Raw genomic sequence first — 15113 nt, 5'->3', positions numbered from 1 at the left:
AGAAGTAGTAGAAGTAGAAGAAGAAGAAGAAGAAGAGGAAGAAGAACCCTAGTGGAGAGTCAGGACTTTCACCATTGCCCACAGGTACCAAGGCCATCCCCACTATGTTGTCAGTAGAGACTACATGGAGAATCAGAACTCCAGAACAAAGAGATCCTCCTTCCCTTGAGTCACAGTGAAGGCCGAGTACCTCCACCTGGCAATAAGGAATATACACATACCCTTTCTCTGTCAGAGCAGTGTTAGAGAAAGCCAAATAAAACAGAGGAATTAAGTAAGATACAAAGTCTCCTAACATAATATGAAAGTTTCCAGGTTTCAATTGAAAGTTACTAATCATACCAAGAACCAGGAAGATCTCCATCTGAATGGGAAACGACGATGGATAAATGTCAACATTAAGACGACAGAAATGTTAGAATTAATTGACAAAATATTTAAAATAGCCATAATGAAAATTCTTCAATGACCAATAATGAACACACTTTAAGCAAATAAAAAAATACAAAGCCTGTTCAAAGAAATAAAAAGTATCAGGAAATAAAAGATACAAAGAAGAATTAAATGGAAATTTTAGAACTGAAAATACAATAACTAGAACAGAAACTTAGTGAGTGGGCTCAACAGCAGAATGGAGGAAGACACAGGAAAGCGTCTGTAAACCTGAAGAGAGAACAATGGAAATTAGCCAGTTTGAAAAACAAAAGAAGACTAAAACAACAACAACAACAAAAAACAAAACAAACAAACAAAAAAAACAAATCCCAAGCCTCAGAGCCTCAGGGACCTATGGGACTATAATGAAATGTCAAACAGTCATGCCATGAGTCCCAAAAGGAGTAAAGAAAGAGGGGGTTCTCAAAAGCACTTGAAGAAACAATGACTAGAAACTTCTCAAATTTGGCAAAACTTAAGCCTACAGATAAAAGGAGTGAAGCCCCATCAGTATGAACCCAAAGAATCCACTCCAAGGCACCTCATGGCCAATCTTCTGGAAACTAAAGACAAAAAATCTTGAAGGCAGTGAGGGAAAAGTGATTCTTCACCTATAAGTGATGAACAATTTGAATATCAGGGTATTTCTCATCAGAAACCATGGAGGCCAGAAGGAAGTAGCACAATATTTTTCAAATGCAGAAAGAAAAAAAAAGTAAACCTAAAATCCTATACCCAGGGAAAATGTCTTTCTGAAATAGAGGAAATCAAGACACTTTCAGATTAAGGGGGGGGAAAAATTGCCACTAGTATACCTACCCCAAAAGAGCAGATAAAGGAAATTCTCTAAACAGAAGGAAAATTCTTTTTTTTAAGGAACTTGGAACATCAAGGAAGAATAAATATGATAAGCAAAACTATAGGTAAATATAATAGGCTTCCCTCCTCCATTTGGGGGATTTAAAGGCAGATGAGGATTCTATACATGACTTAAACTGGTAAAATGATGACACTGGTGGTCTGGGATAAATTATGTATATATAGGGCAATTTATAAATCAATCACTAAAGATGTTGCACAATGAGATACACTCAAAACACTAGAGAAAATTAAAATGGAATTCTAAAAAATGTTCAAGTAGCCCGTAGGAGGACAGGAAAATGTAGAAGATAGAAAACAGAGAGAATAAAAAAAAAAAAATTAAACGACAGACTTAAGCCCTAACACATCAAATGTAAATGGTTTAAGTATACCAATTAAAAGACAAAGAGTGGGTGAAAAACGTTAACTATATGCTATCTGCTAGAAATTCACTTCTAATAATATAGTTAAATTGAAAGTAAAAGAAAAGATACATCATGCAAATATTAACCAAGGCCAAGCAAGAGTGGCTATATTAACATGAGATAAAGTAGACTTCAGAGCAAAAAAAAATTACTCTAGACAGAGAAAGACCTTATATAATGATAAAAGTGTCCATCTACCAAGAAGACATAGCAATCCTAAATGTGTATGCATAAAAATAACAGCGCTACAAAATATGAAGCAAAAACTGACAGAAACGAAAAGAGAAATAGATAAATCCACGATTATATTTGGAGACTTCAACACTGCCTCTCTCAGCATTTGATTAGAACTATACAGAAAATCAGACTACAGACTACAGAACTTGGTTAATAGCATCATTAACCAATAGGATCTAATTGACAGTAATAGAAGACTTAACCCAAAACAGCAGAATATACATTCTTTTCAAGTACCCACACCAAGACAGACCATATGTTAGACCATTAAACAAATTTCAACAACTATAAAAGAACTGAAATCATGCATAATGTGTTCTCTGACCACAATGGAATCAAACTAGAAATCACAAACAGAAAGATAACAGGAAAATCTCAAAACACTTGGACCCAAACAACATACTTCTATATAATCCATGGGACCTAGAGGAAAGATCAATGCAAATTTTAAAACTGCATTAACATGAATGAAAATGAAAAAAAAAAACTTACCAAAATTTGTGGAATACAGCTAAAGCAGTGTTGAGGGAAATTATAGCACTAAATTAGAAAACAGAAAAAGACTTAAATCAATAATTCACCTTAAAACCTAAAAACAGAAGTGCAGAATAAATCCAAAGCAAGCAGAAGGAAGGTAATAGTAAAGATAAGAGCAGAAATCAATAAAATTAAAAGCAGAAAAATAGAAAAGAAATCACTTCAGCAAAGAGCTGGTTTGTTCTCAAAAAGATCAATAAAATTGAGAAACCTCTAGCAAGTCTAAAAAAGTAGGGAAATAAGAAAAAAAGCTACCAATATCAAGAATGCAACAGGTGATACTACTAAAGACATTACTAATGACCTTGCAGACATTAAAAAAGATAACGGAAATACAACGAACATCCCTACACACATAACTTTGGCAACTTGGATGAGACAGACCACTTTCATACATACAAAAATACAAATTACCACATTTGAAAAGTTCTATAACTATTAAAAACATTGACTCTGTAATTTTAAAACTACCCTAAAGAAATCTATAGGTCCAAATAGTTTCTCTGGAGAACACTGCCAAACATTTACATGATTAACACCATACACATTATCTTCTAGAAAATCAAAGAGAAGACCTCCTGATTCATGTTTTGAAGCTAATATTATCCTTATTAGGATAATAATAAAACCAGACAAAGACAGTACAAAAAGGAGAAACAAAGCAAGCTACAGACCAATGATCCACATGAATATATAGACATAAAATTTCTTTTTGTTTTTGGGGGGTTTAGGTATTTTTGCTGTGCGTGTGTGTGTGTGTGTGTGTGTGTGTGTGTGTTTTAAGTAAGTTCTACACCCAACGTGGGGCTTACATCACAACTCCAAGAGCAAGAGTTGCATGCTCTACTGCCTGAGCTAGCCAGGCGCCCCTAGACACAACATTTTTAAATAAAATATTAGCAAATAGAGTTCAACAATATGTAAAAAGAATTATGTAACATAGGGAGAGGATATTTCAAGGGTGTAAGTCTGATTCAATAATCAGTAATCAGCCCATATAACCCACCATATTCACAGGCTAAAGAAAAAAAATCACATAATCATCAACCAATGCAGAAAAACATCTGAAAAAAATCAATACTCATTCATAATGAAAACTAGGAACAGAGGGGAACTTCCTCAACTTGATAGAGTATCTATGAAATACCTACAGGTAGCATACTTAATGGTGAAAGATTGAATGTTGTCCACCTCAGATTAGAAATAAGGTAAGGATGTCAGCTCTTGGCACTCTACTTAAATATAATACTGGATGTTCTAATCAGTGCAATGAGGCAATAAAAGAAAATGGGCATAAAGATCAGAAATAAAGAAATAAAACTGAACATATTTGCAGATGAAATTATTGTCTACATAGAAAATCCCAAGGAATCTATCAAAAACTCCTAGACTAAGTGATGTCACAAGTTAGGTGATCAATATCTAAAAAGCAACTGTATTTCTATATGCCAGTGTGAACATGTGACACCAAGATTAAAAATAAAACAGCATTGGGGCGCCTGGGTGGCTCAGTCGGTTGAGCGTCCGACTTCAGCTCAGGTCACGATCTTGCGGTCCGTGAGTTCGAGCCCTGTGTCGGGCTCTGTGCTGACTGCTCAGAGCCTGGAGCCTGTTTCAGATTCTGTGTCTCCCTCTCTCTCTGACCCTCCCCCGTTCATGCTCTGTCTCTCTCTGTCTCAAAAATAAACAAACGTTAAAAATAAATAAATAAAAATAAAACAGCATTATAAAATTGTACTAATGTATATTATTAGTATGCCACTTATTTCATTTTCTAGGATTTTGTATGAGATTTTAATATTTCTACTGCTAAAAAAAATAAATAGCACTTAAAATCACTTTTAAAAAAGGAAATACTTAGGTATAAATCTAACAGAACATGAACATGAGTTTTATGTTCAAAATGATGCAATGCTGATGAGAGAAATCAAAGCTTTAAATACACACTGTGCTCATTCACTGGATGATTCAATGTAGTAAGGATGCAGGTTCTCTCCAAACTGATATAAAGGTTTAATACAATTGCTGTCAAAATTCCACCAAGATTTTTTGTAGATATAAAAAAATATTCTAACATATGGGAAGTTACAGGAAATAGAATAGCTAAAATAATATTGAAGAAGATGAATAAAATGGAAGGAATTAGTCTACCTGACTTCAGAACTCAATGGCCTCTGTAATTAAGACTGTAGTATTGGTGAAGAGGAGACAAATTGATCAACAGAGCCAAACACGCAGAAATAGATCCACACAAATACACCCAAGTGATTTTTGACAAAGATCAAAAGCAATTCAATGGGAGAAAGCTTTTCCAACAAATGGTGCTAGAGCAATTGGACATTCACAGTAGGCAAAAAAAGACCTTGGCCTAAGTCTCACGCCTTATATAAAAATTAAGCCCAAATGGATCACAGACTTTAATGTAAAACTATAAAAATTTTACAAACAGATAGGAGAGAATCCTCGGGACCCAGGGCTAGGCCATGAATTCCTAGACTTTGACACCAAAACAAGATCCAAAAAAAAGAAAAATTGATAAATTGGACCTCAACAAAAAATAAAACTTTTGTTCTGTCCAAGACCCTGTTGAGGGAATGAAAAGAACAAGCTGCAGACTGGAAAAAAATATCTGCAAAGCATCTGACACAGGACTAGTATCCAGACCATAACAAAGAACTCCTAAACTTCAAGAATACAAAAGCAAAAATCCCATTCAAACATGGGCAAAAGACATGAAGAGATATTTTATCAAAGATGACAATCAATTGGGAAATGAGAAGATGTGCTTATTAAATGAAACTACCCTAAAGCTGCCTTGCACCAGATACACACACACAAGTTAACTCCAGATGGTTAGAGACCTACAGGTTTATAATCTCTTCTTCAACCTCAGAGCACCTCTGTCTATGTTGTAGTGAATAAAAGGTGAGAAATATGTCCTTAGCTACCTCTCCATTTCATGCTAACGAGAAAAAAGATAAGATCATATGTTAGAAAGAAATTCAAACCGGCATCTCCTTCAACCTCCTTTTTCTTCACCCGTTTAATCCTCTTCTTCAGGACTTTCATGAGAAAACTAGTAAATTTATTGTTTTCTCCAAGAGCTGCTTGGAAACCAGCATAGAGTGCTTTTTCTTGGTCCTGGAGCTTGGTGATTTCATTCTTTTTCTCTTCCATCTCTTTAAGAGTTTCATTTATTTTCCACTAAATGAACAAAAACAGGAACAAGTGATAGAGTATTTCTGATAAACCAGGCTCAGAGAACAAGGTATATTACAATGTAAGGTTACAATTCACAAACATTTGGAGGGAGAAAAGACAAGAGAGGAGGATTAGAACATTGGAGGGAATTAAGCTGAGAAGATGAAGAAGGAAAAGAAGAATCAAGTCCCCTCCGTAACTAGAGGATACAGCCAGCCAGCACTCTCCTGTCCGTTCATACTTGCATATCCTGTTCTTCTTTGTCTAATGAATTAACACGCTCTTGAAGTATGTTCTCCTGTTTTTCAAAATTCTTGAGGAGAAGCATTTCTTGAAATAATGTGACATGATGAAGGTCAGATAATTTCATCTGAATATCTAGTTTCAGTTTCTGATGCCTCAGAAGACGAAGCTCTGCATCAAAGGTGACAATCAGTTCTTTGATCTGAGGTGGAAAAAGATTTGAGGGTATATGAAAAGTTAAGACCAGGTAACTGTATTTTTAAAACTACCTAAAAATACCAGTTTGTTTAGGTAAAAGCATTTTCTCATTATACCCTTATTATGGAGAAATAATTATATGGGCTCATGTGGCATGTATGTGTAAGTCTTACAAATCAACTTAAGTAGTAGGGATTCTGTAACTATAGTCCTTCCAGCTGTTTCTTTACCATTGATTAAGCCATTAATTGAGAATGCCCTTCTTGCTGTACTGTATGGTTTAAATCGGAGACTATGAGCTCCTTGTGCATAGTGTTTATATCTGCCTCCACTTTACCCGACAGTATCTCTACAGTGCCTCTCATACAGGAAGCACTAAATATTTCCCTCAACTTCTTATTCTGAAAATTTTCAAACATTTTAAAGGTGATTTAATTTTATAGAGTTGGGCTGAGAACAAAGTACTCCCCAAGCCCTGGTCTAAACCTTATCCCACGGCCATCCCAATGATTTTAAATGCTTGGTTTTGCTGATCTTGGCACAGTTTCCTCCTCACCCCATCCCGAAGGAGAGGAAGACATCAAGAGAGAGTCCCAAGGTCTGGTTCTCCTGAGGAAACTAGTACCATAGGTAGAAGACAAACCATTCCATGTTTTTCATCAGTCTGTGAATCATGGGGATCCTCAACAGTCAAAAACCTGTAATGAGTGAGGGCCCAGCATATGGCTGAAAAAAATTAAGAGATCTGTAGTTTGGGAACAGTGAAACTACTGCTAGAGAATTTGAGAGCTTAAAAAAAAAAAAAAAAAAAAAGAGGAGTACCTGGGTGGCTCAGTCAGTTGGGTGTCTGACTTCGGCTCATGTCATGATCTCCCAGTTCGTGAGTTTGAGCCCCGCGTCGGGCTCTGTGCTGACAGCTCAGAGCCTGGACCCTGCTTCAGATTCTGTGTCTCCCTCTCTCTGTGCCCCTTCCCTACTTGTGCTCTCTCTCAGAAAGAATAAATGAATAAACTTAAAAAAAAAAAGAAGAAACCTTTTAATTATCTATGGTTGTAGATTAAGTGGGCTCCTCTTTAATGTTTGTTCAACAAATTTGAATTATTTTGATATTTATTTCAAGGCAGGACTGTATTCATTTTAGTGTAACACCATTCTGGAACTGTACCACTTAAACACATAGGTGTTTAAGTTTGTGAGGTTCACACTTGTTTTGCTGTCACTTATCTGATAGTCTATAAGCTTAATTAGGATAGAGAATATGTCTGTCTAGAGTACTGTTACATCCTTACTACCTAACTACCACTATTCCTGCGCAAAGAATGTCCAATGCATATGTTAATACCATTAATACATTAGCTACAATGAAATCAATCAAACTCTTTATTGAATATCTACCATAGGTCTGGCATTTCCTAGACACTGTAGGCAAATCAAAAGATGATTATATGTGGCCTTTCTCTCAAGAGCTGTGAAATCTAATTTGCAAGACAAAAATAACACATTTGAGCACTGAGTTATGTACAGAATTGTTGAATCATTATATTGTACCCCTGAAACTAATATAATATTGTGTGTTCATTATACTTCAATAAAACAAAGAATACACATAAAACAGCAAGAAAAATAAGCGCAAAACCTGAGGTGCTACTTACAGGTGCACTTGGAGCTTAGAAAAAAGATGAGTATGTAATGTGGACAGAAGGTTCTGGAGAAGATTTGGAACTGTGATGAGTTTTGAATGATGACTCACATTTGAAAGGAAAGCAATGCAAGTAGAAAGAGATAACAAAGGAAAAAGCAAATATAAAACTGAGAATGGGGTGCGGAACAGAAGCAGGGAGAGGGAGGAAGAGTAAGGCTGGATGAAGTACAGATATTGGGTGAAGAATACGTTTGGAAACTTTCGGGGGTGCCTTCACAGGGTGGAGCTGGACAGACATTTAGGAACAAAATTCTACGCTGCTGGCAGCAGAGAGCTGTCTATCTGGGAAAGGTCCTTTTCCTTCCAGATTTAGAGCACCTCCTATACAACTGGCCCCAACCTGATCTGGTTTCCTAGGAAAAAAAATAGGTGCCATTCCAGCTCCAGAACAATTTTGAAGCCAGTCATCACCATGAACACTCCCACTAATGAGGCAAATCACACATTAGAGAAAGAGAAGGATGTAAAAAACCAGAGGGAGTCCCATTTTCTCTGGAAAGTTTTTAAATTGTGTTCCATCCATCATCGGAAAGCTGCTCCATCACTTGCCCTTTACCAAGACTTGAGTTAGATGCTGATTAACATGGATTTGCTCTTAATTCTTAGCTTTGCAGAAAGCAAAAGGTTTAAAAGCTCCAATGTTCTTGGGCAGAGGGCAATGGTTTCCAGAAGGCCAGAGATGGGGAGGAAGCCAAGCCTTCAGTGGGCTGGTCAGTGAGAAAGATTATTATAGAGAGTGTGTACACACACACACACACACACACACAATAGATCTAGTTCTTCCCTTCTCCTCTCTTTCAGCTTTAAAAGGCACAGTTTCACCCCTTACCCTGTTGGTCAAATACTCTTGCATGTACACATGCTTAATCTCGTCTCTCTTCATAATCTCCAGCTCTAGATCAATTGGATCTGCTTTTTCAAATTCCATTAACTTTGGAGTATCTCCAATGAGTGATAATGCCCTTGATGATCTAGACAATGAATCTCTTGTTGTCAAATCACCATCCTTTCCAGAAGAGAGTTTGAGAAATCCTCCACCTGCGCCTGTAGACCGTCTCTGTTCCAGTTCAGAGGGCTTTTCATCCTGAATCGTCATACGCTCTTGCTTAAAATTTAGGAGAATTTCCTCATCATAGTGAAATCTCTTTTCTGGAACTTCTTCTGGGTGTATCTGAGGGACTTCAGGAATAGGGATGTGCTTGGATATGTGAAGAGTTGACTGAATGCTCTTCAGTTCTTGCACCAGGCACTGTATTTCCTCAATAACAGCCACTTTAAGATCTCGAAGAGAGAGGATGCATTTGTTCATGTGCATTTTCTTTGAATGGGCCTAATAAAAAAAACAGAAGGAAACAAAATGACAACCCAGTTTGAAATATGATTTCTGTCCCTTGACAGGTATCCCTAGCAAAAAGCCAAAATAAAAATGTTGTTATCTAATTATATACAGGATTATTCCTATTCTCTACTAAGTTACTCTTTTGTCTAACTTTTAGGCTGTTTCCAATTTAGCTTCTCCAAAAGAGGAAGACAGTATGGATGCGACCTCTGGTATCCCTCGGCTGGCCTGTAGGGCTAAGTTCTGCTGTTCTCTTCCCACCACCCAGGGGAAGTTCTTCCTGAAGGCTTGTACTCAGCCAAAACCTAGACAGTAAAAGCTCATTCTCTGGTCAGGAACACACACACATAACTGCCCTTCCCAGATGGAAACTCAAATTCCATTGGCTGAGACACATTTACGGTTGCCTACTTATGGCTAAACTACAGTTTGGCCTATATTTCTTCTGTATTTTGGCCACATTATTACTGTTATTTCTTGTGCAGGCAATGTCATGACCCTGAATTGCAATATCATAGCACACCAAGAGATTCCAGGATACTTCCTTTGTTCCTGATCCACTTATCTAAGCCAAGTTGTGGCCCCTACCTCAAGCCACAGGAGCCATTGCTCCCTCATTACGAGCTGTTTCCCCACTCTTTGTTTTCAAAATGTTCTTACAAGAGCCTATAGGCACATGCCACCCTAATCCTGTATACAATTAGGTAACAAGATGGTCCAAAGGCTATTAAGAGTTACTTTGCATAAATATACAGGTTAAAAAAAAATCAAAATATACTTCTCCAAATTGACAGTAATTCTGTATTATTCAGGAACTTTAACAGCCAACTCACATCAATGGATACATGACCCAGATAGAGCATCAATAAGGAAACAGTAGCTTTGAATGACACATTAGACCAGATGAACCTAACAGATATATAAAAAATATTCCATCTCAAAATGGAATACACATTCTTTTCAAGTACAAATGGAATATTCTCCAGGATAAATCACATGTTATGCCACAAAAAAAAAATCTCAATAAATTTAAAAAGATGGAAATCATATCATGCATCTTTTTTGACCAAAGTGGTATGAAACTGGAAATAAATTACAAGAAAATATTAGAAAGAACATAAATATATGGAGGTTAAATAACATGTACTCAATAATGAATGGATCAACTGAGAAATCAAAGAAGCAGTAAAAAAAAAAAAAAATACATGGGGACTCATGAAAATGAAAAAAACAGTCCAAAATCTTTGGAATGCAGCAAAAGCATTTCTAAGAAGGAAGTTTATAGTGGTAGAGGCCTACTCAAGAAACAAGACAAAGCTCAAATAAACAACCTAATCTTACACCTAAAGGAGTTAGAAAAAGAACAAAGCCAAAAGCTAGTGAAAGGAATGAAATAATAAAGATTAGAGTAAAAGTAAATGAAATAGAGACAAACAAAACAAAGCAAACAACAATAAAAGATCATTAAACCAGGACCTGGTTTTTGAAAAGATAAACAAAAGTGATAAACATTTAGCTAGACTAATCAAGAAAAAAGAGAAGACTCAATAAATAAAATCAGAAATGAAGGAGGAGAAATAACAACTGACCTACAGAAATATAAGAGTTATAAGAGAATATTATGGAAAATTATACGCCAAGAAATTAGACAACCTAGAAGAAATTAATAAATTCCTAGAAGCGTATAACTTTCTAAAACTGAAGAATAGAAAATATGAAGACTAATTATTAGCAATGAAATTGAATGAGTCATCAAAAAACAAAAGTCCAGGCCCAGATGGATTCGTAGGTTAATTCTACTGAATATTGAAAGAAGAGTTAATACCTATTCTTTTCCAAATCTTCCAAAATATATGAGGAAGGAAAGCTTCTAGGTACAGCCTATAAAGCCAGCATTACCCTGACATTAAAACCAGACAAAAATCACAATAATAACAATGAAAACTACTACTACTGCCACAGGCCAATATCTCTGATGAACATAGACACAGAAATCAATAAGATATTAGCAAACCAAATTCAACAATACATTGAAAAAATTATTCACCATAATCAAGTAGAATTTATTCTTGGGGTGCAAGGGTGGTTCAATATTTGGAAATCAATGTCATATATCACATTAATTAGAGAAAGAATTCACACTATATGATCATCCCAATAGATGCAGAAAAAGCATTTGACAAAATTCAACAACCATTCCTGATAAAAAATCTCCCAACAAAATAGGTTTATAGATAACATACCTCAACATAATAAAGGCCTTATATAAAAAACCCACAGCTAACATCATAACTCGATGGTGAAAAACTGAAAGCTCTTCTTCTGAGATCAGCAACAAGACAAGGATGTCCACTTTCACTACTTTTATTCAACATAATACTAGAAGTCATAGCCACAGCAATCAGACAAGAAAAAGAAAGAAAAATGCATCCATATTGGTAAGGAAGAAGTAAAATTGTCACTATTTGTAGATGACATGATACTGTACATAGAAAAAACCCTAAGGACACCATCAAAGAATTACTAGAACTGGTCAGTTAATTTTGTAAAGTTGCAAAATAAAAAAATTAATATACAAAAATTTGTTGCATTTCCATATCCTAATAATGAAGTAGCAGAAAGAGAAATTAAGAAAACAATCTCATTTACAATTGCACCAACAAAAATAAAATACCTAGCAAAACTTAACCAAAGAAGTGAATACTTGTACTCTGAAAACTATAAAACATTGGTGACACAAATTGAAGAAGACACAAATAAATGGAAAGATAGTCCATGCTCATGGATTGGAAGAATTAGTATTGTTAAAAATATCCACACTACCCAAAGCAATCCACAAATCTAATACAATCCCTATCAAAATATGAAAAGCATTTTTCACAGAACTACAACAAATAATTCTAAAATTTGTATGGAATCACAAAAGACCCCAAATAGCTAAAGCAATCTTAAGAAAAAATAACAACACTGGAGGTATCACACTCCCAGATTTCATGATATACTACAAAGCTGTAGTAATCAAAACGGTATGGTACTAGCACAAAAACGGACATGTAGATCAATGGGCAGAATTGAAAACCCAGAAATAAACCCACACTTATAGAGTCAATCTATGATAAATGATGCAGGAATCTACAATGGGGAAAAAGGTAGTCTCTTCAACAAATGATGCTGGAAAATTGGACAGCTACATGCAAAAGAATGAAACTAGACCACTTTCATATACCATAGATAAAAATGAACTCAAAATGGATTAGAGACCTAAATGTAAGACCTTAAACCATAAAATTTCTAAAAGAAAACATAGGCAGGGGTGTCTGGGTGGCTCAGTTGGTTAAGTGTCCAACTCTTAGTTTTGGCTCAGATCATGATCTAACAGTTCATGAGTCTGAGCCCCACATGGGACTCAGTGCTGACAGCATGGAGCCTGCTTGGGATTCTCTCTCCCCCTCTCTCTGCCCATCCCCTGCTTGTTCTCTCTCTCTCTCTCAAAAATAAATAAATAAACTTAAAAAACTTAAAAAAAAATAAAGAAAATACAGGCAATAATTTCTTTGACATCAGCCATAGAAACATATTTCTAGATTTATCTCCTAAGGTAAGGGAAACAAGAGCAAAAATAAACTGTTGGAACTACACCAAAATAAAAAGCTTTTGCACAGCAAAGGAAACCAGCAACAAAACTGAAAGGCAATCCAGTGAATGGGAAAAGATATTTGTAAATGATATATGCAATAAGGAGTTAACATCCAAACTATATAAGGAACTTATACGACATGAAAAAAAATCCAATTAAAAAAAGGGCAGAGAACCTGAATAGACATTCTTCTAAAGGAAACATACATATGGCCAACAGACACACGAAAAGATTCTCAACATCACTAATTATCAGGGAAATACAAATCAAAACTACAATGAAATATCATCTTATGCCTATCAGAATGGCTAGTAACAGAAAGACAAGAAATAACAAGTGTTGGCAAGAATGTGGAGAAATAGGAACACTTGTATACTGTTGGTAGAAACATAAATTGGTGCAACCACTATGGAAAACAGTATGGAGGCTCCTCAAAAAATTAACAATAGAATTAGCATATGACCCAATAATACCACTCATGAATAAATGAAAACACTAATTTGAAAAGACATATGCACCCCTATGTTTATTGCAGCATCATTTACAATCTTGATATGGAAGCAACCCAAATGTCCATCCACAGATGAATGGATAAATAGGTGGTATATGCATACAATGAAATATTATTCATCCATAAAAAGCATGAGATCTTGCCATTTGGGACAACATGGATGGCCGTAGAGTATATTATGCTAAGTGAAATAAGACGGAGAAAGACAAATAGCATATGATTTCACTCGTATGTGGAATTTAAGAAACAAAACAAACAGAGAAACAAACAAACAAAAAAACCCATACTCTTAAATACAGAGAACAAACTGGTGGTTGCCAGAGGTGGGGTGGGGAGATGGGTGAAATTGATAAAAGGATTAAGAGGTACAAACCTCTATTTAGAAAATAAGTAAGTCACATAAATGAAAAGTACAATATAGGGAATATAGTAAGATTGTAGTAATGTTATTTAGTAACAAATGGTGACTACACGTATTGTGGTGAGCACTGAGTAATGTACAGATTTGATGAATCATTATATTGTTTACCTGAAACTCATATAACACTGAATGTTATACTTCAAAAACAAAAGGCACTTCTCCAGGCAGTCTTAGAAAACTTACCTGTATAATTACCACCTATGAACCAAGAACATTATAACAAAATAGAGGAGATTTTTTTTTACATTCTTAAGAACAAACCTTTCAAGCATTAAAATAAAACTCAAAATCCAGCACTTCTGTGAATGGTGGACCACTTTGAAGCACCTCGAGGACTAAGAATTAAGCTTATAAGAACAAATCTAAGCCAGCCTGATGACTGTAAGGCTCGCCTCTTTGAAGAACCCTTTTTACATACCAACATTTTCTTTTTAGTTTTACAAATACCACACATACCTAAATACTGGCCACAGGGAAGTGGGATATATAATATGTTATTTCCAAAAAAACTTGAAATGTTAGTAATTTTTAATTTAGCCATGACAGTAATGACCATTTGTTGACTTTGACCATCACATGAACGTTGTGAGGCAGACTAGATATGTTTTATTGTTGTTAATTGGTATTAATACTCTTTTAACAGACAATATAACTGAGGCTTAGGGAGATTTACATGACTAGCAAAGTTTATGTGCCTATTAAGTGGCAGAGGTGGAAACAGAACTCTGATCTTCTGACTTGTAGAATAGCGTGCTCCACATTAATTTACGCTGTTTTAATAAAATGGATTTCAGTGTAATGCAGTTCAGTTCAAGACATGATACATGTCCATCATCTCTAGCTAGACCATGAAATTTCAGGTTGGATGACTGGCAATTGTGCTCAAAAAACATTCCTCTATGATGATGGATCAGACATGATAGATGAAACAAGAATTATCTTAAAGGAACAGCTAGAAAAACAATCTAGACACAAGAGAGAAAGATAGCAATGTAGGAGGTCGCTGGGCTCACTGCATCCTGCTGATCACTTAGATTCCACCCACACTGGCCTAAATAACTACAAAAACTGCCGGAAGAGTAGCAGAACGGACTCTCTGGAGCCAAGCGTAGACAAGAGACCCACGGAAGAGGGTAGGAACAGCGAGAGGCGGTGCGTGCTATACAGGCTGGCGGGAGGGAGCTGGGGTGGTGGAGGGGCAGCCCACAGGGCAAGGCAAGCTCCTGAAATCTGGCTTGCAAAAGCAGAGGGGCTGGACTGCCTGAGTTCTGACAGCCAGTGGGACTTAACACCTGGAATATTAAAAGTCAACAGCTCTGCTCACGGAGAGAATACCAGGAAGGAGAGTAGTTGAGTACCAGAAGGA

General features: G+C 36.0%; 1 protein-coding gene across 1 annotated transcript in view; it reads right to left on the bottom strand.

Annotated features, from left to right (window-relative positions):
• The window catches only part of CFAP44 (cilia and flagella associated protein 44), a 157295-nt gene that overhangs the window by 17947 nt on the left and 124235 nt on the right, over nucleotides 1-15113 (bottom strand). The window contains exons 26-28 of the mRNA XM_030330062.1: nucleotides 8669-9169; nucleotides 5938-6141; nucleotides 5504-5699 (exon numbers count right to left, since the gene is read on the bottom strand). Of these exons, the coding sequence (XP_030185922.1) occupies nucleotides 5504-5699; nucleotides 5938-6141; nucleotides 8669-9169 (901 nt within the window). The remainder of the gene's footprint in view (nucleotides 1-5503; nucleotides 5700-5937; nucleotides 6142-8668; nucleotides 9170-15113) is intronic.

This window comes from Lynx canadensis, chromosome C2 (genome assembly GCF_007474595.2).
Source record: "Lynx canadensis isolate LIC74 chromosome C2, mLynCan4.pri.v2, whole genome shotgun sequence".
Classification (NCBI taxonomy): Eukaryota; Metazoa; Chordata; class Mammalia; order Carnivora; family Felidae; genus Lynx; species Lynx canadensis.
This window is presented reverse-complemented; position numbering and strand designations above follow the sequence as displayed.